At 46.3% G+C, this 24,448-nt stretch overlaps 2 protein-coding genes across 3 annotated transcripts in view; both read left to right on the top strand.

Moving 5' to 3' along the window:
• LOC135225815 (gastrula zinc finger protein XlCGF71.1-like) overlaps positions 1–23,387 on the top strand; it is a 36,183-nt gene extending 12,796 nt beyond the window's left edge. Inside the window, exons 2-3 of one of the 2 annotated variants that reach the window (XM_064265337.1) lie at positions 22,037–22,066; positions 22,557–23,387. In XM_064265337.1, the coding sequence (XP_064121407.1) occupies positions 22,629–23,381 (753 nt within the window). In that variant the 5' untranslated portion in view covers positions 22,037–22,066; positions 22,557–22,628 and the 3' untranslated portion in view covers positions 23,382–23,387. Of the gene's footprint in view, positions 1–22,036; positions 22,067–22,145; positions 22,178–22,556 lie in introns of those variants that run through there. The other variant, XM_064265336.1, reaches the window with a different exon arrangement.
• A 160-nt stretch (positions 23,388–23,547) lies between these two features.
• On the top strand, positions 23,548–24,442 carry LOC135225816 (oocyte zinc finger protein XlCOF6-like). The gene has a single exon (XM_064265338.1). It carries the CDS (start codon positions 23,580–23,582, stop codon positions 24,267–24,269), a length of 690 nt encoding a protein of 229 aa, XP_064121408.1. The 5' UTR covers positions 23,548–23,579; the 3' UTR covers positions 24,270–24,442.
• The last annotated feature ends 6 nt before the right edge of the window (positions 24,443–24,448 follow it).

Genomic DNA, 24,448 nt, shown 5'->3' with positions numbered 1-24,448 from the left:
GCAAACATTCAAGATGGAGACACCTCAATCTGTGCTGGCAGCTTTAAGAGACCGGGGGATTGGATGGTCTCACTAGACCTCCAGGACGCGTATTTTCACGTCCCATCCATCCCCAATCAAGGAAATACCTGCGGTTTTGTCCTGAAGAGGAAAGTATTCCAGTTCAGGGCACTCTGCTTCGGTCTGAGCACAGCGCCGATGGTTTTCACCATTCTGATGAAGAACGTGGCGAGGTTGCTTCATCTTGCGAAGATAAGGATCTCTCTCTACCTCGACGACTGGCTTATTCGAGCCTCATCGCGAGACTGGTGTCTGGAGGACCTGCACATGACTTTGTCATTAGCGAAGTCCCTGGGGCTTCTGGTAAAACCTACGAAAAGTCGTATCTGACTCCTCTCAATCCTTAGTCTATCTGGGGATTCAGATGGACTCAGTGGCTTTGCGGGCTTTTCCGTCCAGGGGCGACAACTTCAATGCTTAGAAAAAAGTGTCGACCTTTCTGGGGAATGAAACATGCTCGGTGAGGGAATGGATGATCTGCTGGGGACGATTTCCTCACTGGAGAAGTTTGTTTCTCTGGGAAGGTTGCACTCAGACCTCTTCAATTCTTCCTATCCAACAATTGGAAGCGCAAACAAGATCTGGAGGCGATCTTGTTGGTTGACGGAAGAGGTGAAAGACACCTAAATTGTGGTGGTCAGATCCACGGAAGCTTGCAGGAGGGCTTTCTCTCAAGCTTCGGAACCCCGACCTAGTGTTGTTTTCCGAACGCGTCGTCCCACAGGTTGGGGAGCAACACTAGGAGGGAGAGAAGGTCAGGCACCTGGAGAGGGAACAGGTGTCATGGCACATCAATCTAAAAGAGCTATCAGCGATTTACCTGGCGCTAAGGTTCTTCCAGGAAGAAATCTCCAACAAAGTCATTCAGATCAACTCGGACAACACCACAGCCCTGGCATACCTAAGGAATCAAGGGGGAACCCACTCTCCTTCTCTGTTTGCCATCGCGAAGGAACTCCTGTTATGGGCGAAGTCGCAAGACGTCATGATCCTGACAAGGTTCGTGTCAGGAGTAGAGAACGTTCGAGCGGACCTTCTCAGTCGGCGAGGACAGCTTCTGCTGACGGAGTGGACCCTTCACCAGGAGGTTTGCCAGTCGTTGTGGAACCTGTGGGTTGATCCTCATGTGGACGTGTTCGCAACTTCCAGGACGAAAGACTTCCGCTGTATTGCTCTCCAGTTCTGGACCCGGGCCCGGGAGCAGTGGCAGTAGACGCCCTACTTTGGAGTTGGTCGGGTCTAGACCTTTACGCTTTTCCCCCGTTCATGATCCTCGGGGAAGTAATGAGGAAGTTCGCGGCATCGGAAGGAGCGAGGATGGACCCTCATCGCCCCCTTCTGGCCAGCAGCCGACTGGTTTCACAGAGGTGATGTCTTCTTGGTAGACTTTCCGAGGACTCTGCCCTTAAGGAAAGATCTACTCAGACAGCCCCACTTCGAGAGGTACCACAAAAACCTCCCCGCTCTGAGTCTGACTGCGTTCAGACTATCAAGAAGTTGGCCAGAGCGAGGGGTTTTTCAAGACCTGTGGCTAAGGCGATTGCCACCGCAAGGAGGCCCTCCTCAATCACTCTGTACCAATCGAAGTGGGCTGTCTTCAGATGCTGGTGCAGGAAGAAGGGCATTTCCTCCACCACAACCTCTGTGAGCCAGATAGCTGATTTCCTTCTTATCTGAGAGAGGAAGTGAAGTTAGCTGTTCCCACAATTAAAGGCTACAGGAGCGTGCTTTCTGTAGTCTTCAGGCACAGAGGACTCGACTTGACAAATAATGAGACCTTCATGATCTCATTAGATCTTTCGAGACTACGAAGGTCATTCAACCTAAAGTACCCTCGTGGAATTTAGATGTGGTGCTTAAGTTCCTGATGTCAGGTCAGTTCGAACCGCTTCATTCAGCTTCACTGAGGAATCTGACGAAGAAAACTATCTTCCTAACCGCTCTGGCGACGGCGAAGAGGGTTAGCGAAATCCAGGTTATCAGCAAGCAGATTGGGTTCTCGGATCATAATGCGGTTTGTTCTTTAAGTCCTACGTTCTTAGCAAAGAACAAGAATCCTTCCAACCCTTGGCCAAGACGTTTGAAATCAAAGGGTTGTCAGGAAATAGTGGGAAATGAACGTGAGAGGGTCCTGTGTCCTGTCAGGGCTCTAAAATTCTATCTGCAGAGAACTAAAACCTGCAGAGGCTCTTCTGACAATTTCTGTGGCTGCTCAGTGAAAAAACCTGTTGTTCCGATACGTAATACAAACCATCGGTCCTTTAACAATAGGAAGTAGCTAGCGGCAGCTGGAACGGTCGTAAGCTTCGAACAAGGGGAGAACGGTAGTTAACTGCTTGTCCGACAGTCGCGCGCCGCGCGACTGGGAGGTAAACAAATCACTTTTGCTTTCGGCCGCGGGTGTGAAGGACGTGTTCGTCATCGCTCTCTGCCCGCTTCATCGTCGTATGCTTTGTTTATTATTTGTGTTTTCTACTAATGGTTTGTTTGACTTGAAAATGAAACTGTAAGTACACTGTTTTCATTTTCATTACTTAATTATGAACCAACATGGAGTTATCGCCGTAGATGCGGCGATTTCCTCTCTTTTCATGAATTAAACCCTTGAATTATGTCTCGGTGCCGAGGCGGGCGCGCTCTCGCGCGAGTCATGTATTTTGGGCGAAAGTGTGTAATTGAAAAATGTAAGTACTCTTTTCATTATATTTTTGCCCTGTGCGTTTCGTTACCGAGAGTGTGATTGCGCTCGGCACGAGCCTTTTAATTTTGTATAATAGAATGCAATGAAAGTGGATTCGCAATTGCAATATTCTTTCATTTTATTTTCATTTATTTATTTGCATGAAATTTAATTTGGATCAATTTTCGTTCTTACCCGGGAATTGATCCTTACGATTTTTTTATGTGAAAGTGAAATCGCAAGTGCAGTATTCTGTTTCATTTTCATATATATTTTATGATAGCATCATATTATTGGATCAAGTTTCCGTTCTTACCCGGGAATTGATCTTTTTCCCCTTTAAGTTCTATGAAGTGAATCGCAAGGGCAGTATTCTGTTTCATTTTCATATTACTTTTCACTGCTGTGCGGGGTAGGGGAAGCGAAGGTCTGCCAGGAAGTCGTCGGAAAGCTCTCGCGACTCCCTTGGTATCCGATTCTTCGTCTTCCTTCCTGCCCCCCGCTCAGCTTCTTCGTTGTATTTTGTATTTGGGGTCTTCCTTGCGTTCGGGGTGGGGCATGTCTTCCCCCCGTGCGTGAGGGAACCCCATCTTACTAATCTATCTATGTTACCGCAAGGTGCTACATCCGTGGGAGACGACCTTGGACAGGTATGGACCACCGCGCGGCAGGGCGTGCCTAGCATCCACGGGCTGCTGCAGCGTCTAGCAGGTCAAGGGTGGGGCGGTCTCCACTACTACCACGGCCGCTTATGCTGCTCCCCCTCCTGGTCTACACTCCCCATGCTGTGTCGATGACGCCGTCTGCCGCTACTAGGGCCGCCGCCGTACCGATGGTGGGGTTTGCCGCGCCGCCTGTTTCTTCGTGTTGCCTGCCCCCGACTTCTGCTGTTCCAGCAGCTCGCCCCTGGACCGGCCGCCAGGACCCAGGTTCCGCTGGCTGCCGATGATTCTACGAGGCGATCGCTGGGCCTGCCGGTACCTTGCCGCTGATGTGATTCACGCTGTTGGCTTGGCTTGTCCCTTCTGGGTCTACCGCTGCCGCCCTCCTGAGCTGGTTGCTGTTCCTGTCGCTCCTGGTTCCTGAGCCTGTCCATGTTGGTCCTGCCACGGTGTGTCTTTCCCCTTGAGTCCCAGGTCCTTCCGGACAGGTGCAGTCGGGCCGTGTTGCTTCGGCAATAGCCCCGGCTCTGGCCTGGATGGAGGACCTGACGACTGTCCTGCGTGAGCTGACGAGGAAGAGAAGAGGAAGAAGCTGTCATCTTCGTCTTCATCGTCTGCTGCTGCCTCTTCCCCTTCGACTTCTAAGGCCCATAGCCGAAGAAGAAGAAGGCTGCCTTCCCCCCTAAGAAGTCTCCTTCGGGAACTTCTAAGGGCCCGTCCCACCCCGGTGGGACGGGGGTTCCTTCTGCTGGTCCTCCTGCTCCTTCGGGAGCGGGGCCCGTCTCCCTTCCGTAAGGAAGAGATAGACGGGGACCAGAGGAGTATCGGTTAGCTCTGGTACTTCCTCGCCTGGTGCTAGCGGCGATGCCGCTACGCCAGGTTCCGGCTCGGTCTCTCGTTCCGCGAGAGATCCCGAGTGTACGTTCTCCCTCGGGAGACCGTGCAGCCAAGTTTCGGCGCCAGAGTTCGCTCGGCGCCAAGACGCGGCACGAGCGAGAAGGCTGGTGAGAGACGCTCAGGTGACTCTTGCCAGGCCAGCGGCCGCTCTTGCAGCGACCAGCTGGTAAACGGGTTTGTTCCGATACGTAATACAAACCATCGGTCCTTTAACAATAGGAAGTAGCTAGCGGCAGCTGGAACGGTCGTAAGCTTCTCGAACAAGGGAGAACGGTAGTTAACTGCTTGTCCGACAGTCGCGCGCCGCGCGACTGGGAGGTAAACAAATCACTTTTGCTTTCGGCCGCGGGTGTGAAGGACGTGTTCGTCTCGTCTCTCGCCCGCTTCATCGTCGTATGCTTTGTTTATATTGTGTTTTCTACTAATGGTTTGTTTGACTTGAAATGAAACTGTAAGTACACTGTTTTCATTTTCATTACTTAATTATGAACCAACATGGAGTTATCGCCGTAGATGCGGCGATTTCCTCTCTTTTCATGAATTAAACTTGAATTAGTCTCGGTGCCGAGGGTGGGCGCGCTCGCGCCGAGTCATGTATTTTGGGCGAAAGTGTGTAATTGAAAAATGTAAGTACTCTTTTCATTATATTTTTGCCCTGTGCGTTCGTTACCGAGAGTGTGATTGCGCTCGGCACGAGCCTTTTAATTTTGTATAATAGAATGCAATGAAAGTGGATTCGCAATTGCAATATTCTTTTCATTTTCATTTATTTATTTGCATGAAATTTAATTTGGATCAATTTTCGTTCTTACCCGGGAATTGATCCTTACGATTTTTTTATGTGAATGTGAATCGCAAGTGCAGTATCTGTTTCATTTTCATATATATTTTATGATAGCATCATATTATTGGATCAAGTTTCCGTTCTTACCCGAATTGATCTTTTCCCCTTTAAGTTCTATGAAGTGAATCGCAAGGGCAGTATTCTGTTTCATTTTCATATTACTTTCACTGCTGTGCGGGGGTAGGGGAAGCGAAGGTCTGCCAGGAAGTCGTCGGAAAGCTCTCCCGCGACTCCCTTGGTATCCGATTCTTCGTCTTCCTTCCTGCCCCCCGCTCAGCTTCTTCGTTGTATTTTGTATTTGGGGTCTTCCTTGCGTTCGGGGTGGCATGTCTTCCCCCCCGTGCGTGAGGGAACCCCTCTTACTAATCTATCTATGTTACGCAGGTTGCTACATCCGTGGGAGACGACCTTGGACAGGTATGGACCACCGCGGCGGCAGGGCGTGCCTAGCATCCACGGGCTGCTGCAGCGTCTAGCGAGGTCTGGGGCGGTCTCCACTACTACCACGGCCGCTTATGCTGCTCCCCCCCTCCTGGTCTACACTCCCCATGCTGTGTCGATGACGCCGTCTGCCGCTACTAGGGCCGCCGCCGTACCGAGGTGGGGTTGCCGCCGCCGCCTGTTTCTTCGTGTTGCCTGCCCCAGACTTCCGCTGTTCCAGCAGCTCGCCCCTGGTACGGCCAGCCAGGACCCAGGTTCCGCTGGCTGCCGATGATTCTACGAGGCGATCGCTGGGCCTGCCGTACCTGCCGCTGATGTGATTCCCGCTGTTGGCTTGGCTGTCCCTTCTGGGTCTACCGCTGCCGCTCCTGAGCTGGTTGCTGTTCCTGTCGCTCCTGGTTCCTGAGCCTGTCCATGCTGGTCCTGCCCACGGTGTGTCTTCCCCAGTCCCAGGTCCTTCCGGACAGGTGCAGTCGGGCCGTGTTGCTTCGGCAATAGCCCCGGCTCCGGCCTGGATGGAGGACCTGACGACTGTCCTGCGTGAGCTGACGAGGAAGAGGAGAAGAGGAAGCTGTCATCTTCGTCTTCATCGTCTGCTGCTGCCTCTTCCCCTTTGACTTCTAAGGCCCATAAGCCGAAGAAGAAGAAGGCTGCCTTCCCCCCTAAGAAGTCTCCTTCGGGAACTTCTAAGGGCCCGTCCCACCCCGGTGGGACGGGGGTTCCTTCTGCTGGTCCTCCTGCTCCTTCGGGAGCGGGGCCCGTCTCCCCTTCCGTAAGGAAGAGATAGACGGGGACCAGAGGAGTATCGGTTAGCTCTGGTACTTCCTCGCCTGGTGCTAGCGGCGATGCCGCTACGCCAGGTTCCGGCTCGGTTCTCTCGTTCGCGAGAGATCCCGAGTGTACTTCTCCCCTCGGGAGACCGTGCAGCCAAGTTTCGGCGCCAGAGTTCGCTCGGCGCCAAGACGCGGCACGGAGCAGAAGGCTGGTGAGAGACGCTCAGGTGACTCTTGCCAGGCCAGCGGCCGCTCTTGCAGCGACCAGCTGGTAACCCGGGTTTTCCCCCCTAAGAAGGCTCCTTCGGGACCTTCTAAGGGCCCGTCTCGCTCCGGCGATTCGGGGAGCTCTTCTGCTGGTCCTCCTGCTCCCTCGGGAACAGGGCCCGTCTTTTCTTCTACCAAGGAGAAGAAGACGGGGACCAGAGGAGTACCAGCTTCGGCTGGCACTTCCTCGCCTGGTTCTAGCGGTTCTGCCGCTAAACCAGGATCCGCCTCGGCTTCTCGTTAGCGAGAATAGAAGTTACCGAGTGGACGGTCTCCCGCGGGAGACGCTCCAGCCAAAGTCCTTGACACCCGAGCTCGCTCGCCGCCAAGACCGAAGCGCGGAGCAGAAGACTGGCGAGTGTCGTGCAGACGACTCTCGCTAGGCCAGTGGACGCTCTCGCAGCGACCAGCTGGCTGCTCGGGTTGCACGTGACGGTCGCTGACCAGCCACGGGTTGAGGCGAGGAAGGGGTCCCGTCCCCGCGGTCGTCGGTACCAGCCACGGCTGGTACCAGCGGCTCGACGCGCCAGAGAGGACGCTCGCCGGTCTCACCGCGACAATGAGCCTAGCAGGTCACCTGACGCCGCTCCCATCGGGACCGGGCGGAGACGGTAACCAGCAACAGCTCGCCTGACGCTAGAGATCAGCGTCGACGTTCTCAGCCGAGCCTCTCGCCCCAGGCGAGCGGCAAGGCTAGGCCTGCTGCTCGATCGCCACCGCGGTGTGGACGATCAGCAGCAGCCCTCCAAGCACGCTGGTCCTGCCAGCGAGCTAGGGGGGAGCGTCAGGGCTGCCTCTCCTGTACCTTCAACCTCCTCGGGGCTACACCGGGAGGAGCGACGGTACCTATGAGTGATCGCGAGAGGTGCGCCGCTCGCGATCCCGCTATGACGCCGTATGGACCAGGCACGGTTCTAGGACCGACCAGGACATACGCGCAAGTAGCTGGAGGCGACCGTCAGGGTCTGCCGCTGTTCCTCCTTCTGAAGGAGGAGTATCTCGGGATCTGTTCTTGTTTGGAGGGACTGGACGGTCCTACTCCGCAAGACGCGGTTACTCCCGAGATGCAGAGGAATTTGCAGAAGTCATTAAGCTGATTCGTCAGCATAATGACCTTGCGGAAGGATTGCCGCTCCCACCAGCAGAGCCCACGTCTCTGCTCGAGTCGTTTTGGGGCCCGAGAGGGAAACCAAACCGACGGTGGGTCTGCCGCGATCGGAGCTTGCCGATTCTGTCTCGAACCAGAGTCTCTCGTCTCCGGACAAGAAGGCTCTCTCAGTTTGCTGGCGGTCGATCAAGCAACTTCCACCTCCTCTACTGCGACAGCGGCGTTTCTACGTGTCTTCGGACACCGTATTAAATACTCCTTCGGTCCTCCTGAGAGGTTTCGACCTCGACGAGGACTGGAATGAGTGCGGAGGACTGGTATCGGCTCTCTCCTGTCAGGGTGTCGATCAGCCCCACCCAGACGACGTTCACAGTGGCGGCAGACCCTTACCTACAGTGAGAGTTCGTAACCCTCCGCGGGAAAACGTTTTCTCCTGACGATACGTTTTTCCCAGACTCTGAGAGGCCATCGCCGCAAGGCGATGGCTGCTCCTACTACTTCTCCTACTGCTAGTTCCACTGGGAAGGCGAGCGAGTATCCAATTCCTCCCCCATTCCCTCTCTCCTTACGGCTACGAGGGAAAGGGGAGGGATCCTACAGAGATTTCTCTGTAGGATCCCACGTTCGGGACTGCGCTACCGGGGGGACCTTCGGGTCTTACCTGACGTAAGCCCCGGTCGTTGAGGAGGAATCCTGCCCCATTCTCGATTTCTACGGGAATCGAGAGGACCACCAGCCGATATCGTTTGACGAATTCGGTGGGGGTTTCGCAGACTGCTTAGAATTCTACGGAATTCTAGCGCATTCAGTGTTTCGAGTTTTTTACGATCTCCAAAACACTTACGCAGAGACCACGGTCCAAAGTGAGCGAGACGAGAATCCCCGATATACACGATAATCGGGAACCTCGCCTATGCTTGAATTCCTGGAATTTCTAGCATTGGGAAGAAGACTGCTGCTGAAAGAAACTATCTCACAGTAGGCGACCAACCTGGAATAGAGAAGATCGGACGGGAATATCCAGTTTGGCTTGAACTATCGTCTTAGTATTCTGTTCACCATTGAAGCTTTCCTTCGAGGAAGACTTCTCCTTCACTCTCTTTGATAGAGATGGAAGGTGGTCGATCTCCAATCCTTATTTTGTTTTCTTGAAGGAAAGAATTTAGGATGGAGATCGTTGTTCAGAATCCTACAAATATACTACGTATATTAACCTCGCGACATGATTCTACTAAACAGTTGAATTGTCCGAGGGGTAGGCGCATATCCTAGTTAATCTACGGATTGCGACTTATAAGAGAAGTATTCTAATTGAACTGCAACTCGGGGTTGCCCTGCAACCTCCAGAGTTTTCAGTTTCAATTTTATATACTTATGGTTTTTGTCACGACAACACCATTTCAACTTTTATATACTTATGGTTTTGTCACGACAACACCATTTCAACTTTTATATTTACCGAAATTCGTTTCGCCTAAATATAATTGGTCGAGCATATCTTTTATGCTCGGTAGTTCGAGCCGAACGCATTCCTTCGTGGAATAATGGATTACCTGGCAACTCAGGATGACGAGTCAGCGAGAGCTCAGGCTCAACTACTGCGTATTGAACTGCCTGATAGCAGCTCAGTATCAGCTGGGCCTCCGATATGCACGGTCATGTATGTCTCTCTCTCCCCTGCTTTGATTGACTACCGAACCGTATCTCTGCCCAACAATCATGACTTAGTCTCTGATTAACTGGATTCTCGCAATAATGAAGGACCATCTACTGCTGTGACGCTAGATTCCATCGCCTTCGACATTGCAGAAATTTTCAACAGAGATATCTCTTGGACTCTTTCATCTTTCTGTTTACCGCACGGTAACAGAAGTCTGTACAAAAGTCTCCCGCTGCATCGCACTGCGATAATGCGAATGATTTTTGCAGACTCTGAGTTTGTCTTCAAAATATCTCGTATTCGTAGGTGTACAATTGTTCATTGTTCAAACCCGAATTACGAGATGTGTCAGAAGACATCGCCTACTCTCCGACCTGACAGCTCTACTTCCAAATGTTCAGCCCATGAGAAGCAGTTCTTCAGGCGGCTTTCCCCTGTGTTTTTCATTACTGAAGAACGCCCCGCTTCATTGCAACTACGACTTCTCACCGAACAGCAATGAAATAGCGGTTAGCGTTTTCAGTCATTTGTAAGCACAGGTTATGAATCTTGAGAATCCTTCTCTCGATTCATCTGTGAAGACGTAGGTTGCACTCAATATCTACCTTCGTCTTCAACGGTACATAGTGTTGTTTCTCCTTAGCTGAGATTCAACAACCATGAGATGTTTTACCTTCAGGGACCTCGGTCTCTAGAAGGCAATGACTTTCGCCTGTTGGGCACATGCCTTAAGAGAATCATCACCTCGCTGTCCGGCATTGGTGACAAACAAATACATTATTTGTTTGGTCTCTCGGCATAAACCCTTTAAAGCGAAGGTCACGTGACTTACTCGGATGCTTTGACAACTTGCCTCCTACCGAACGCAGTCAGTCGGCAGCTGTCAGAGCGCCCGAGTCAGTTACGAACTACGCTGTTGACTTAGTTCGGTTGTTACAGAGCAATCATTACTTCGTTTTAATAGCTTGTCACAGTACCCATACCATTGACACCCACCATGGAGTGTCGGTGTCCTATCCACTACCGAGAACTTCGCTGCATGGGGATAGGAGGATGCGAGAGACTTCGTGGCAAACGGACAGACCAGTATGGGTACTGGACATCACCGAAGTAGAGAAGAGGGATAGGTCTGCGACTATTTCCTTCTTTTCCTCTGAGGAACTGCATGACTTCTCCTGCGAAGTCAAGCATCCAGGGATGGGGATCCGTGACGCTCGATTTCGTACCGAACTTCGTAGCGAAGACTCAGAACCCTTCGGTCCCCTGACGATTGGTTCGAGTCGTTCACAATTCCCTCCCTAATGGACTTCACCGCCTTCGATGCGAAGGAGATGCTGCCTTGTCCGCAGAACTTCTCCGTGGCGCAGGTACTGAGGCAGGGGTCTGGTCCAACCAGACCACATGCCCTTCCTTCTACCTTCGGGATATTGCCCACAGGTCCTTGGATCTTTTTTACTTGGGACCCGTGGTGGCTGCTAAAACAGTTGTGTAGCGAACCCAGACCCTCGCAGGCTGAACAGCATCGAGTCCTGGTGTGACCGTAAGAATGGATGAGTGAATGAGAATGTGACTGGCTCCTCATCCCTTTTTACTTTTTCTTCCCCTCTACCTGTGGTTAGAGGGACACGGTCGTCACCCCTGCTGGATAAGGACCAAGATGCAGGTGAGCTACTCACAGAGCCCCATCCTATCCCTTTCACTAGGGATAGGAGCGTATATCCACCACTTTCCTCCAACAAGGGGGAGGAAGTGGATGCCAGCTTGAGACAACCCATACTTTATGTTGCCTCTTGCAAACAGGAACAAGTTCTTGCTTGCTGGTACGAAAGAGATACGCTTGCCTCTCTCTTAGTACTCGGCCCAGAGGTCTGACCATTGATCCTGTGGTGCACACCCCGTCAATCGGACAGAGGCTTGGATCCCTCCCTCGCTCTTACGACCAGGGAGGCATTCCAGGGATGGACGAACACCAGTCTGTTCATCAAAAGACTCAGATTCCTCCCACCAAGAAGTGAGTCTTCCTATTGTTAAAGGACCGATGGTTTGTATTACGTATCGGAACAAATGACAATTTGTCGAAAATTGCATTTTCCTAACTATACAAACCTGAGGTCCTTTACATATAGTCCCTCCTCATGCCACCCCTCACTCTGTGTATTTTGCATGGGCCAAAAGCAAAAGTGATTTGTTTACCTCCCAGTCGCGCGCAGCCGCGACTGTCGGACAAGCAGTTAACTACCGTTCTCCCCTTGTTCGAAGCTTACGACCGTTCCAGCTGCCGCTAGCTACTTCCTATTGTTAAAGGACCTCAGGTTTGTATAGTTAGGAAAAATGCAATTTTTGACAAATTGTCATATCTTCCTATGTCGAAGAACGTACTGCGTTCTTCCTAAGAAGTACGATTAAAGAAGCTCATGATAAGTGCAGTGATAGTGATATGAAGCTTCTAAAAGTGAAAGCCCACGAGGTGAGAGCTATCGCTACCTCGGTAGCTTTTCACAAAAATATGGCGCTCAAGGACATTTTGAATGCCACATTTTGGAGAAGCAATTTGGTGTTCGCTTCACACTACCTGCGGGAGGTGAAAGTGACATACGAAAATTGCTTCTCCCTCGGACCATACGTTGCTGCAGACACTGTTTTGGGGGCAGGAGGTAACACTCATCCTATCCTTTAGGGATTAGGTGGGTTTTTTAACTTGTGTTTTATGGTTGTGGGGTGACCGCCTGGGGCGGATCTCCTTCCATTAGCTTAGTTTAAGTGGGTACCTTTGGTAAGCTAAGCCAGGTGGTTGCATTTTTTACCCGTCGTTTGCCCCCATCATCGGTTTATGGTTCATGGTTAGTCACGTCATGGTCTCGCCCCTGTTGACAGATCATCCTGGAGTTGCACCAGCTACCAGCTATATAGGTCTCTACCTTGCTGGCAACTCTAGTAGCACAAGCAGACTTACGTGGCCAGTAATCGACGAAGCCAGCTATGCTAACAGGTAAGGAACCAAGATATCAATTATCTGCATATATGTTTTCCTAAATCTTCTATTCTATTCTGTCTCTCCCACCACCAAAGGTGGGATTCAGCTATATATATCTCTGACAGGTAAGTTTCATGAACAAAATGATATTGTAATGATACAATTAAGTTTGTTCATACTTACCATGGCAGATATATATATAATAATTAAGTTACCCCCCCCCTTTACCACCCGCCTCCCCTCAGGAGACAGTGGAAATAAAAATTATTAATAGAAAATGGGAATGGTTCCTGATACCCGCCTCCCAGCGACGGGAATGGGTACTAACCACCTGACTCCCACTACGTGTGTCGTAAGTTTTAATTCTGTCGGTCGTTGGAAATTACAGCTATATATATATATCTGCCAGGTAAGTATGAACAAACTTAATTGTATCATTACAATATCATATTTACAAGTGTCAGGAGGGGGAATGTGTGTTGCCCTCTAAGGATCACGTAAATTCTCTCTCTCTCTCTCTCTCTCTCTCTCTCTCTCTCTCTCTCTCTCTCTCTCTCTCTCTACTGAGAGGAGAATTTCTATGGTACTGTGTATGTTTATTAAAATTTTTGCATAATAATATAATAGTAATATAACTAATTTCAAATTCATCATGTGATAGTATTTTATAGAAGTACAATAATCTATCCATTTCAGACTTTTATATAAGGATAACCCTCCCCCCCCTCTCTCTCTCTCTCTCTCTCTCTCTCTCTCTCTCTCTCTCTCTCTCTCTCTCTCTCTCTCTCTCTCTCTTTTGCCACATGAAATAGTACGTATAACCTATTGGTAACTCTCGCCCTCTGTTTGGGCTGGAAATGTATGTATAAGTGTATCTTTAAGGACATTACTACATTTTATGGTAAAATAATAATATACAGTACTAGTTTACAAATAATTTTAAGTTTAATGAGATTAAATAGTTTCTATTATACGTATGTTTGTTTGTTTTGTAGTATAAAAAGGATTTGACGTAAGGAAAATCTATTTCTGGGCGATTGGCTCGTGTCGCCAGCGAAAATATCCTTTAATCTATTATTTCTAGGGTAAATGTACTAACACATACCAGAGAATAAATAAAATAAAGAAAAAGGTCAGTATAACTGACTCGCTCACCCTCTAGGAGGGTGTCGGTATGAACACTAGGCGAGTGAGACCACTACACGAGCCAAATGCCAATAGAAATCTCCCACTACAAAACCCTCCAAGAGGGGAGCCGTCCCACAGAGAGAGCAGCTCGTACTACTACTACTCCATCCATGCTGCCGACTGCTGCGCCTCTGGTGGCCATCCTTTCAGTTAGCTCGCACGAGTCACACGTGTTATTTTTCTCTCTGTGTATTTGTGCCCTTTCTTCGGATTTTTCGATAATGGAGCGTGCAGCTATTGCAGCAGCTAAGTTAAGTACTCAGTATTTACGGTTAGTTGGTTTTTTTCCGTCCTCCCGAGACAGTATTTGCCGTTTTTTAGGTATAAATACGTTTCTCGGGGTCGGAAGCATGGCAGCATGGTCCTGCCGCGTGATGGTTCGTTCTTGGTCTCCCATACCTAGAACATCCCTATTCGTTTGACGCTCTATTTGATTATCCGCTTTATTTAGTTTAAGGTCTACTCAGGTTATCATGCATGCATGTATATCACCTTATGTAGGCTTTTCTATCCAGATCCTAGTCCAGGTTCTTAGTATCGGCCCCTGACTAGCTTTGAGTGGTAGACTTGCCTTCGGGTTAGTCGTACACTCCTGGATTTTTTCTCCTGCTATTTTTACCTTCTTTCTTTCATTTTTATTTTATTTTATATATATATATTTTGTCATTGTTAGGTTAGTTTGGCGTCTGGCTTAGCCTAGGTCCCGGCTCATAGAGCCTATTCTACCGCTGATCAGTTCGTTGCTTCCACATAGCTTCTCTCTGATCAGTTGGTTTTTAGCCCTGTGGGCCTATATACTACCGCTTTTCAGTTCAGGGTTGCTTCCCGATAGCTTCTCTCTGATCAGTTGGTTGGCCTAGGCTTGTTACCGTATCTCAGTTTACCGCCTCGTGGTCACTGCGTGATCACGGGACAGCCAGACCCGCCTGCCCAGTCCCCCCCCCCCTCCCGCTCTTCCATAGAGTCGGGCGGGGGTGGGGCCGGTCTGCCATGCTCGCCCCACATACCCGAGCCTGCCTCCACCTCTCCCTCCGCCGGAGGGGCTAGGGAGTCGGACAGACCCAGACTGGTACGACCTCTCCGCTTCTCGGTCCGGCCGGGTGGTACGTTGTGGGGGGCCCATGCCTTCCCCCCCCCCCCTCCGTTACTTGCCTTGTCGCTCCGGGCTAGCTCGAGCCTGTATGTCCTCTCGCCCTTCCCTCCTTACTAGAGCTCCTCCCTGATCGGAGTCCTGGTATCCAGCAGAAGAGCTAGTCCACCCATTAGATGGACCGGAGCATACAGTAGGTCTCTACTAACCTTACCGTATTGCTGAGTTTTCTACACTCCGCTTCAACTGGACCTAGTCGGTTCGCTTGTGTTTAGGTTTAAGTTATCTTTAAGTTTATCTTAAGTATCTTAAACCATCCCCCCCCCTCCCTTTCATATTTTACCGGATCTCTCCGGGATTATAGCCTATTCAGGCAATGCAGGGAGGGGTTATGCCCAAATTTTTTTTCCGAGCTCCGGCATGTAACGGAGTTCTTTTGTCCTTTAGTCCGTAAGTGATACCCCTTTAAGATACTCATGTGTCTTCCCACTTACAGGCCACCAACTGTGAGCATCCGGATGTTCCGCTACACTTCAGGACCCTGTGGACACGAAGTTTGCCGGTCCCATGCTCCATGCGCGACTCCGCACGGGGACATCCAGGTCTGGTACCATGAGACGTGTACCATATGTTACGATCTGGTGAGCCAGCTTTTGGAAGGCGTAAGTATTCCATCTCCGGTAGCTGCTCCGCTTCTTTTAGTACTTAAGTTTTCATCATTTACTTTAACTTAAGGCATCTAGTTTAAGTTATACTCTAAGTTTTAGTTTTAAGTGATTCTTAAATCTAAAATACGCCCTCTCTTACAGGCTCCGGCAGTAAGGGATACAGCACTGGCTACCCTGCGGGCCTGGGTCGGTGGTTTTGGCAAGAACGCCGCCAAGGGTCAGCCCTACATACTTGAGAAGCGATTAGCACTATTAATCTTTCCCGGAGGCAAGGCGACAGGGTACGTCGACCCAGTAGAGGCGGACCCGACTATTGCCTTCATCCAACAACAGCTGGCGGCCTCCTTAACTTGAACAAGACCAGGATATCTCCACGGATGTCGCAACCCTGGATATTAATGTTGAACCGATGGTAGGTATAGACGACCTGTTGTCGAGGTAAGTAATGCAGGTACCCAAGGGTCACCCTTGGGTGTGACTGTCTCTTCTACCCCTGCAACCTCTCCATCCTTCCAAGGCTTTACGGGTGATGAATTATATCTCCTCCTGAGGCTTCGGTTAGACCTAAGATCAAGTCTAAAGTGATGACCTTGACTAAGACGTCATCGTCTTCGAAGAAGACGTCCTCGTCTTCTTCCTCGCGTAAGTCTCCGGCTCGTAATCCCGGCCCAGACAGGTCTAAAGGGTCTAGCTCCGGCTCTAAGTCCTCGAAAAGTAAACCCAAGGAGAGATCTCGCACCCCGGCAGTTTCACCAGTTCCACTACCTTTGGTTGGTTCCTTATTCAGAGCCTTCCCTCCACCTCCGCAGCGGCTCCGGCTTTGGACTCCAATGCTGGCCTGTTGCAACAGGTGGGCGACCTAGTGGGGTCCCTTAAGAGTAGTATGGAACAAATGATATCTCGCCTGTCAGACAGGATCATTCTCAGGATTCTGTTATAGCCGGGCTAAGAGAAGCCCCTCTAGCCTCTCCCTCACTCTCCAACCACTATGGATCTCATGCTTCCTCCGTATGACTCGCTTCCCGCTTTCTCCATGAACAACCCTTGGAGAGTAGCGTCATACGCCCCCTTCCAGGATGGTCTCATCTCCATACCGGAGTTTGGAACTCGAAGAATAGAGGACTAGTAATTTTAGGTACACAGGCAGTCCCCGGGTTACGACGGGGGTTCCGTTCTTGAGACGCGTCGTAACCCGAAAATCGTCGTAAGCCGGAACGACGTCGGAAAAATGTATTAAACTAATAAAAAAAGTTATAAAAACCTTACTTGTAATCCTTTGGGTACACTACATGTAGTTTCCTGAAGTTTTATGTACAACCTGGAGTTATTTTCATCCAAAAATGGTGGTTCTGGAAGGTAAAAGTACACAATTAGTACAAATTACTACACAAAGTCCTGAATGCAATATGTAAATTAGAGTATATCAAGAGTAAAAGAGTGAATGTATGTTATAATTCCTTACTTTTAGTTTAAAGTTGTCGTGCTATGTAAGCCTTGACAAAGTTTTTTTTTGTGGCCATATCTACATCATTCAGGGGTTCTGGGATTATGGAATGCACAAAAAATATTATATTAATACATATGTAGTAAGTCCTATGCATAGTAGTTACATACAGTATACCTACAGTGGTTTATAAATATAACATGTATAAAAAAACTTAGTTAGGAATTCCTTACATACTTACCAACTTTTAGTGAGTCTCAAGCTGTTCGCTAGGTTTGTGGGAGGTGGACTTGGAGATAGTATGCATGTGAGTACATATGTGTATGTACAGTAATAGAAGTTCTATATTATTTCAGGTATTTCAGAAAGCTATGTTTATTGCTAGGTACAGTAAAAACTAAAAAAAGATGAATTCCATACCTAACTTCAGTGTGGCTTTATACAGATGACAGGCTAGGATGAGAGAGCTTGAAAAGGTGATGGGCAGCCTGGAATGATATTGAATATTAAAGGACAGTATGTAACCACTTAAGTACAAAATGTATTGTTACATAAGTAACAGTTGAGAATTCCTTACCTTTAGTGAAATGAAGAGATGTAGGCTATGTAGAGGTCTGGTTTATGTATGTTACAAGGTGCATGTCAGTCTGGAATGATAATGTACATATGATTAGTAAAGTTACATACTAAATTAGTACACTATGTATGTACATAGTATAATATTACATATGTAATAAAATGTATAAACATTCATAAAAAAAAGTTTCCTTACCAAATTCTAGTGGTTGGCTACTGGGATGGGCATATGGTAGATGAGAGTGGCTGGACTATGAGTGGAATTTGCAGGTGCTTAGGAGTCTGGAATGATAAAAAATAAAAATGATAAGAGTATTAACTACTGCACATAATAGGTATATGTAGTATTATATACTGTTTGACATATGTACAATTAAAAAAATGAAGAATTCTTTTACCTGATGGAGTTGGAGAGGTCATAGTTGTCGTATCTACTGATTTGGGCTCTGAGGAGGCTGCATCTAGATCTGGAAAGAATGACAGGGTACATAATAAGGTGGATGTAGAAGTACTTAGTGTACATATAAGGTGGATGTAGAAGTACTTAGTGTAATATGTACACTTTTTATACAATTTTCTATTAGCCATTTATAAAACATTTAAAAAAATTGTAAAGGATTCCTTACCTGATGAATAGGGCGAGACATCAAAAATCATGGAAAGGCTCAGTGTCATCTGGTCATCCCTAACTATCAAAGGGGTCTGGAATGATACATAAAGAAAAATATTAGGTGATGCAACATCAAACACATTGTAGTAATAGTGTACATAGTATGTATGTCATAATGTGGTAAACAATTTCCAACATGAAAATTAGAAAAATTAAATTTCTTACCATGCTAGAGGTGGACGGGCTGCTACAGAGGGTCTTGGTGTACAAGGGATCTGGATTTGGCACCACTTCTGCAATAAAATACAAATGATGAAAATTAATGAAGTTACAATACACTAACATTTAGTATATATACATTAAAAAATTAACACATTTTATATTACAGTATGTAAACAAAATAAATTAAAAGAGTTCAGAATTCCTTACCAGGACTAGGAGTGGGAGATGGTACTGGAGACTTGTGGAAGAAAGTGTCATGCCTAGACTGCACACTTTTCTTCACCTGCTTCTCCTTCAGGGTTTCCTTGTAGAAAGTTACCAAATCCATGATCCCTCTCCGGATTTTGTCAAACCTGGCAACGTTAGGGTCTTCTCCCTCAAAAGAAGCCAAGGCTCTCTCCAGATGAGTAAAACCCTCTGACAAGCCTTTGACAGTTAATGACCTGGGTTTTGGGTCTGGTACCTCTAACTCCTCCTCAATCATCTGCTGTTCCATCTCAAGGAGGTCCTCTGATGACAACTCCTCTCCATGGGATGCCAGCAGCTCTGTAACATCCTCAGCTTCCAGATCTAGTTGCAGCCTCTTGCTTAGCCCTACGATTTTCCTCGTCACAGTCTCGATGTCTTTTGCCTGGCCAAAGCCTTCAAACGGTGCACCAAACTGTGGACACAGTTTCTTCCAGGCCCCATTAAAGTGATCATCTTCACCTTGTCCCAAGCACTTGCAATGTTCCTGACTGCATCAGCGATGTTGTAGCCCTTCCAAAACTGTTTCAGAGTCAACTCCTTGTTACCTTCGATGGCCCTCAAAGCAGAGGGTATTGCCCTTCTAAGGTAGTAAGCCTTAAAGTTAGCAATTATTCCCTAGTCCATCGGCTGTATAAGCGATGTTGTATTTGGTGGAAGGTACACCACCTTCACATTAGGGTGCATGTTGCTCAAATAAATTTGAAGGTGACCAGGGCATGTCAAAAACTAAAAGAACCTTAAAAGGCAGACCCTTCGAAGACAAATACCGTTCCACTGCTGGTACGAAGTGGTCATTGAACCAATCTTCGAAGACCATCAAGGTAACCCAAGCCTTCTTGTTCGCCTTCCAAATGACAGGGAGTTGACTCTTGAAAATGCCCTTGAAAGCCCTGGGATTCTCGGCCAAATACACTAGCAAGGGCTTAAGTTTCAAGTCGCCACTTGCATTGGCTTTATGGCCAGGTGCTGACTTCTCCTCCTTGGAAAGGTACGTACGGTTGGGCATCCTTTTCCAAAATAAGCCAAGGTCTCATCTACATTAAAAATTTGGTCAAGCTGTGTAACCACCATCCATAGTTATTTCAGCCAAAACCACTAGGAAAACTTTCTGCTGCTTCGCTATCAGCACTAGCACTTGCCTTCACATTATGCAAATTAGCACGAGCCTTAAACGGTTAACCAACCTCTACTCGCGGAAAATTCTCCACTAGCATGCCTTCCCCATGTTTCTTCACACCTCATGCAGCTCTCTAGCCTTCTCCTGGATTCACACTTAGGCTCAACTGGAAAACCGCGTACAGCTGGTTCTGGTCCTCCAGACCAGATCATCAGCAACTTCTCCATTTCCACAATGCTCTGGCTACGTTGCTTCACGTTAATCACCGTTGCCTTCATCGGTGCAGCATCCTTAACGTGCTTGAGAATACGTTCCTTGTCCTTCACTATGGTTACCACCGTCGTCCTGCTAAGGCCCAAAGCACAACCTATCTCGGTGTTCATCTCTCCCTTCTCAGAACGTTTAACGACGTCGTACTTTACCTCCATGGTGATGACCTTCCTCTTCTTAGATGAACTATCATCGGAGGAATAGTAAAGGCAAGAAAAATGCTAAAAATTCAGCAACGTAGCAAGACACAACCTAGCGAAATGAAGGCAACTACGCGATTGAAGTGGCGTTGTTTGGTATTGTTACGCTCCACAGTGTCCTCGACCCGGCTATGTCGTTGTCCGGTCAATTTACATTACAGTTAATAGCGTAAATTAATTTATGGGCCCTCCGCTCAGAAACTAGTTCTGCGTATGAGGTATCATTAAAAAGCATAAAAAAACGTTGTGACCTTTGAATTTGTGTTGTAATCTAACCAGAAACTTAGTTTTTTTATTATTACTGTAAACAAGAAATGATTTTTTCATATAGCATGCGATTTTGAATACGGTTATAAACTTTGAACGTCGTAAGCTAGTATTCATTCGCTCGGAAACTAGTTCCGCATATGAGGCGTCATTAAAAAGCATAGAAAAATGTTGTGACATTTGAATTTGTGTAGTAATCTAACCACAAACTTTGTTATTTATTATTACTGTAAACAAGAATGATTATTTTTATATAGTATGCATTAATATTGAACACTGTTGTAAACTTGGAACATCATAAGCTAGTATCCATTCACTCGGAAACTAGTTCGCATATGATACAACATAAAAAGTATCGGAAAATCATCATAACCTCAAAATTTTTGTTTTAATCTAACCAGAAACTTATTTTTATTAATACAGTGGCCCCCCGTATTCGCGGGGATGCGTACCAGACCCCCCCGTGAATAGTTAGAACCCGCGAATGTTTGGAACCCCTATAAAAATGCTAAAAACAGCCTATTTTGTTAGTTAAAACTCAAGAAAAACCCACTAAAAATTTTCATACATGGTTTTTTTAATACGTAGTTTTATCACAAAAAGTGCATTTTATGATGAAATTCATAAAAAAAACCAGGAATTTGTGGATATTTACCATAGAAAAATACTGCGAATGCACAAATTTTCCGCATATAATGCAGGGAAACGTTCCCGAGAGAAATCCGCGAATGTGTGAGTCCGCGAATCTGGAGAACGCGAATACGGGGGGTCCACTGTATACTGTGCTAAACTATAAAGGATTTTTATCATAGTATGCGTTTTTTAAAAGCGTCGTGAACTCGGAGCGTCGTAAGCTTTAGCGTTGTAAAGTCAGAGCAAACGTCGTAACCCAGGGCAGATTTTTCAATGAATATCTAAGAAAACTCGTTGTAACCTCGGAACGTCGTAAGCTGGAGCCGTCGTAAGCCGGGGACTGCCTGTATTTGAAGTAGGATGTTATTAAAGGTATACATTTGGTATTTGAACTTTGAAGATAGGCAGTTATAAGCATTTTTAGTGGTGGTTCTAACTATTCGTGGGTTTTAACTATTCACGGGGGTGTCTGGTACACATCCCCCGCGAATATGGGGAGAACACTGTGCTCTATACTACATATATGTTATAGTGGTTTATTAATATACTAGCCAATTCTGGAGGTTCAATGGATTCTGACTATATCAGTAGAAAAAAATTGGACACGAAACGAGAATCAGATTCGGTCCGACATTGGTATAACTGAGCGATGTCTGGCAGCTAGTGGCTGTGTATAATTATAAAGTAAAAACTGAACAAATATGCATCATCCATGAATCCTTTAAAAAGTTATACATTAGTGGACCCCCTGTATTCGCGTTCTCCGCATTCACGGACTCACGCATTCTGTGGGATTTCTCTCTGGAACATTTCTTCCCATTATTCGCAGGAATTTCATGTATTCATGGTATTTTCTATGAGAAATATCCACAGATTCCTTTTTTTTTATTTCATCATAAAATGCACTTTTTGTGATAAAACTATAAAAAAAACAGGTATACAAATTTTTAGTGGGTTTTTCTTGAGTTTTAACTACCAAAATAGGCCGTTTTCCATGTTTTTTTAGGGATTCCAACTTTTTGCGAGGTTTAACTATTTGTGGGGGTGTCTGATGAAAACATTAATATACCTGTGTACTAATGTAACCCCAATACACTTCCAGTGTATTCATAATAATCACTTTCTCTTTCTTGCAGATAATTTGCAAAGCACCAACTGCAGACTTGGTGAGTGAGAGGTGTTTGGAATTAAAGTTACGATACAAAATTATCAAAAGGAACTCTATTCTTGGCCTTGTTGGGAAGGCTTGTGAGGACTGTTGTTCATTTTATTTTGCTGTGAGTATTCAAAAGATCATTTGTACGTTTATGAGTAATGTCGTTCAGAATGGAAAAACCAAAGCATTTGTTCCTACAAGGGTATGAACCTTCGTCTGTTATACGAGACACAGACAGTCCCCAAGTTACGACAGAGACCCTTTCTTAATGTTTGCCATAGGTAGATATCCAACATAAGTCAGAGTCGGTTGTTGAATTGTCAACAACTTTGTCCTGACTAAATTTGTTGCTTACGATGTTTTATTTCTTTTGAGATAAATTGTGTCCGGATGATCATTGCATTGTGATTTTTGTTTTCCCTGAGGATGCTTACTTTAAAAGTTGTTATGAATGGTGCTGTTCAGAACTTGTTGGTCTCAGATTGTTTGTTTTATTTCAGATTCTTCCAAACGGAGGAAATTTCCTTTGGATCCTAACTAGGGGTGAGTATTGCACATAGAACATACTGGAAATGGAAGCTGAAGAATCGTCATCATTGCTGCTACTCAAAGAAGAGGAGGAGGATCTGGAGGAGGGTCCAACTGAAAATGCAGATGACAACTCTTCATTTGCAGACCCATTCTTAGAAGTCAAGGCAGAACCGGAATTTTTTGACTATGGTGATTTTGATGTGAACTGTTCTTCCCAATCTACTATTAAGAGTGAAAAGGACAGCTCTCCAAGCTGTGATGCTGAGGGTGGAAAGAAAAAGATCTGTATTGGAGAAGAAAATAGACATTTGGGTAGAAGCAACACAGCAGGGAAGCGATTAACTTCTGAATGCCAAAGGACATTTTCAAAAATTGACAAGCTGAAATCCCACATGAGAACTCATACGGGAGAGAAATCATATACTTGCTCTGTATGTCAAAAAAGTTTTTCTTATTCAGGTACTCTCAAATGTCACATGAGAACTCATACGGGAGAGAAACCATATACTTGCTCTATATGTCAAAAAAGTTATTCTGATTCAAATGCTCTGAAGTATCACATGAAAACTCATACAGGAGAGAAACCATATACTTGCTCTGTATGTAAAAAAAGTTTTTACGTTTCAAGTACTCTCTCAAATCACATGAGAACTCATACGGGAGAGAAACCATACACTTGCTCTTTATGTCAAGAAAGTTTTTCTTATTCAGACAATCTCAAATGTCACATGAGAACTCATACAGGAGAGAAACCATATACTTGCTCTGTATGTCAAAAAAGTTTTTCTGGTTAAAGTACTCTCAAAGATGCACATTGGAACTCAATTACAGGGAGGAAGAACCAAATAATACTTTGCTCTGTATGTCAAAAAAGTTTTTCTGGTTCAAGTACTCTCAAAGATCACATGAGACCTCATACAGGGCGAGAAACCATATACTTGCTCGTTTGTCAAAAAAAAAGATTTTCTGGTTCAAGTACTCTCAAACGTCACATGAGTACTCACACGGGAGAGAAACCATATACTTGCTCTGTATGTCAAAAAAGTTTTTCTTTTCCAAGATATCTCTCAATTCACATGAGAACTCATACAGGAGAGAAACCATACACTTGCTCTGTATGTCAAAAACGTTTATCACAATCAAGTGCTCTGAAATATCACATGAAAACTCATACAGCAGAAAAACCATATGCTTGCTCTGTATGTCAAAAAAGTTTTTTAGTTTCAAGTGCTCTCAAATGTCACATGAGAACTCATACGGGAGAGAAACCATATACTTGTTCTGTATGTCAAAAAAGTTTTTCTGATTCAAGTACTCTCAAATATCACATGAGAACTCATACGGGAGAGAAACCATATACTTGCTCCATATGTCAAAAAAGTTTTTCTGAATCAAGTAATCTCAAACGTCACATGAAAACTCATACGGGAGAGAAACCATATACTTGCTCTGTATGTCAACAAAGCTTTTCTGTTTCAAGTACTCTTAAAACACATATGAGAACTCATACGGGAGAGAAACCATTTACTTGCTCTGTATGTCAAAAAAGTTTTTCTGATTCAGGTGCTCACAAACGTCACATGAGAACTCATACAGGAGAGAAACCATATACTTGCTCTGTATGTCAAAGAAGTTTTTCTGCTTCAAGTAATCTCACAAAACATATGAAAACTCATGCATAAGAGAAAGCATTATTTACTAAACAATCTTAAAAGACATGAGAATTCACACTAGACAGAAACTGTATATTACTTGATCTCTGTTAAAGTTATTTTTATTATTTAATGCTTTTATGTAACTGCTGTAATTTGAATATTGTTAAGAGAGAACTTTGTAACTTTTGTAAGTGAAATTTAGTTTG

Source organism: Macrobrachium nipponense, chromosome 13 (genome assembly GCF_015104395.2).
Source record: "Macrobrachium nipponense isolate FS-2020 chromosome 13, ASM1510439v2, whole genome shotgun sequence".
NCBI classification, from domain to species: Eukaryota; Metazoa; Arthropoda; class Malacostraca; order Decapoda; family Palaemonidae; genus Macrobrachium; species Macrobrachium nipponense.
The sequence above is the reverse complement of the archived record's forward strand: the minus strand, read 5'-3'. Positions and strand labels throughout refer to the sequence as shown.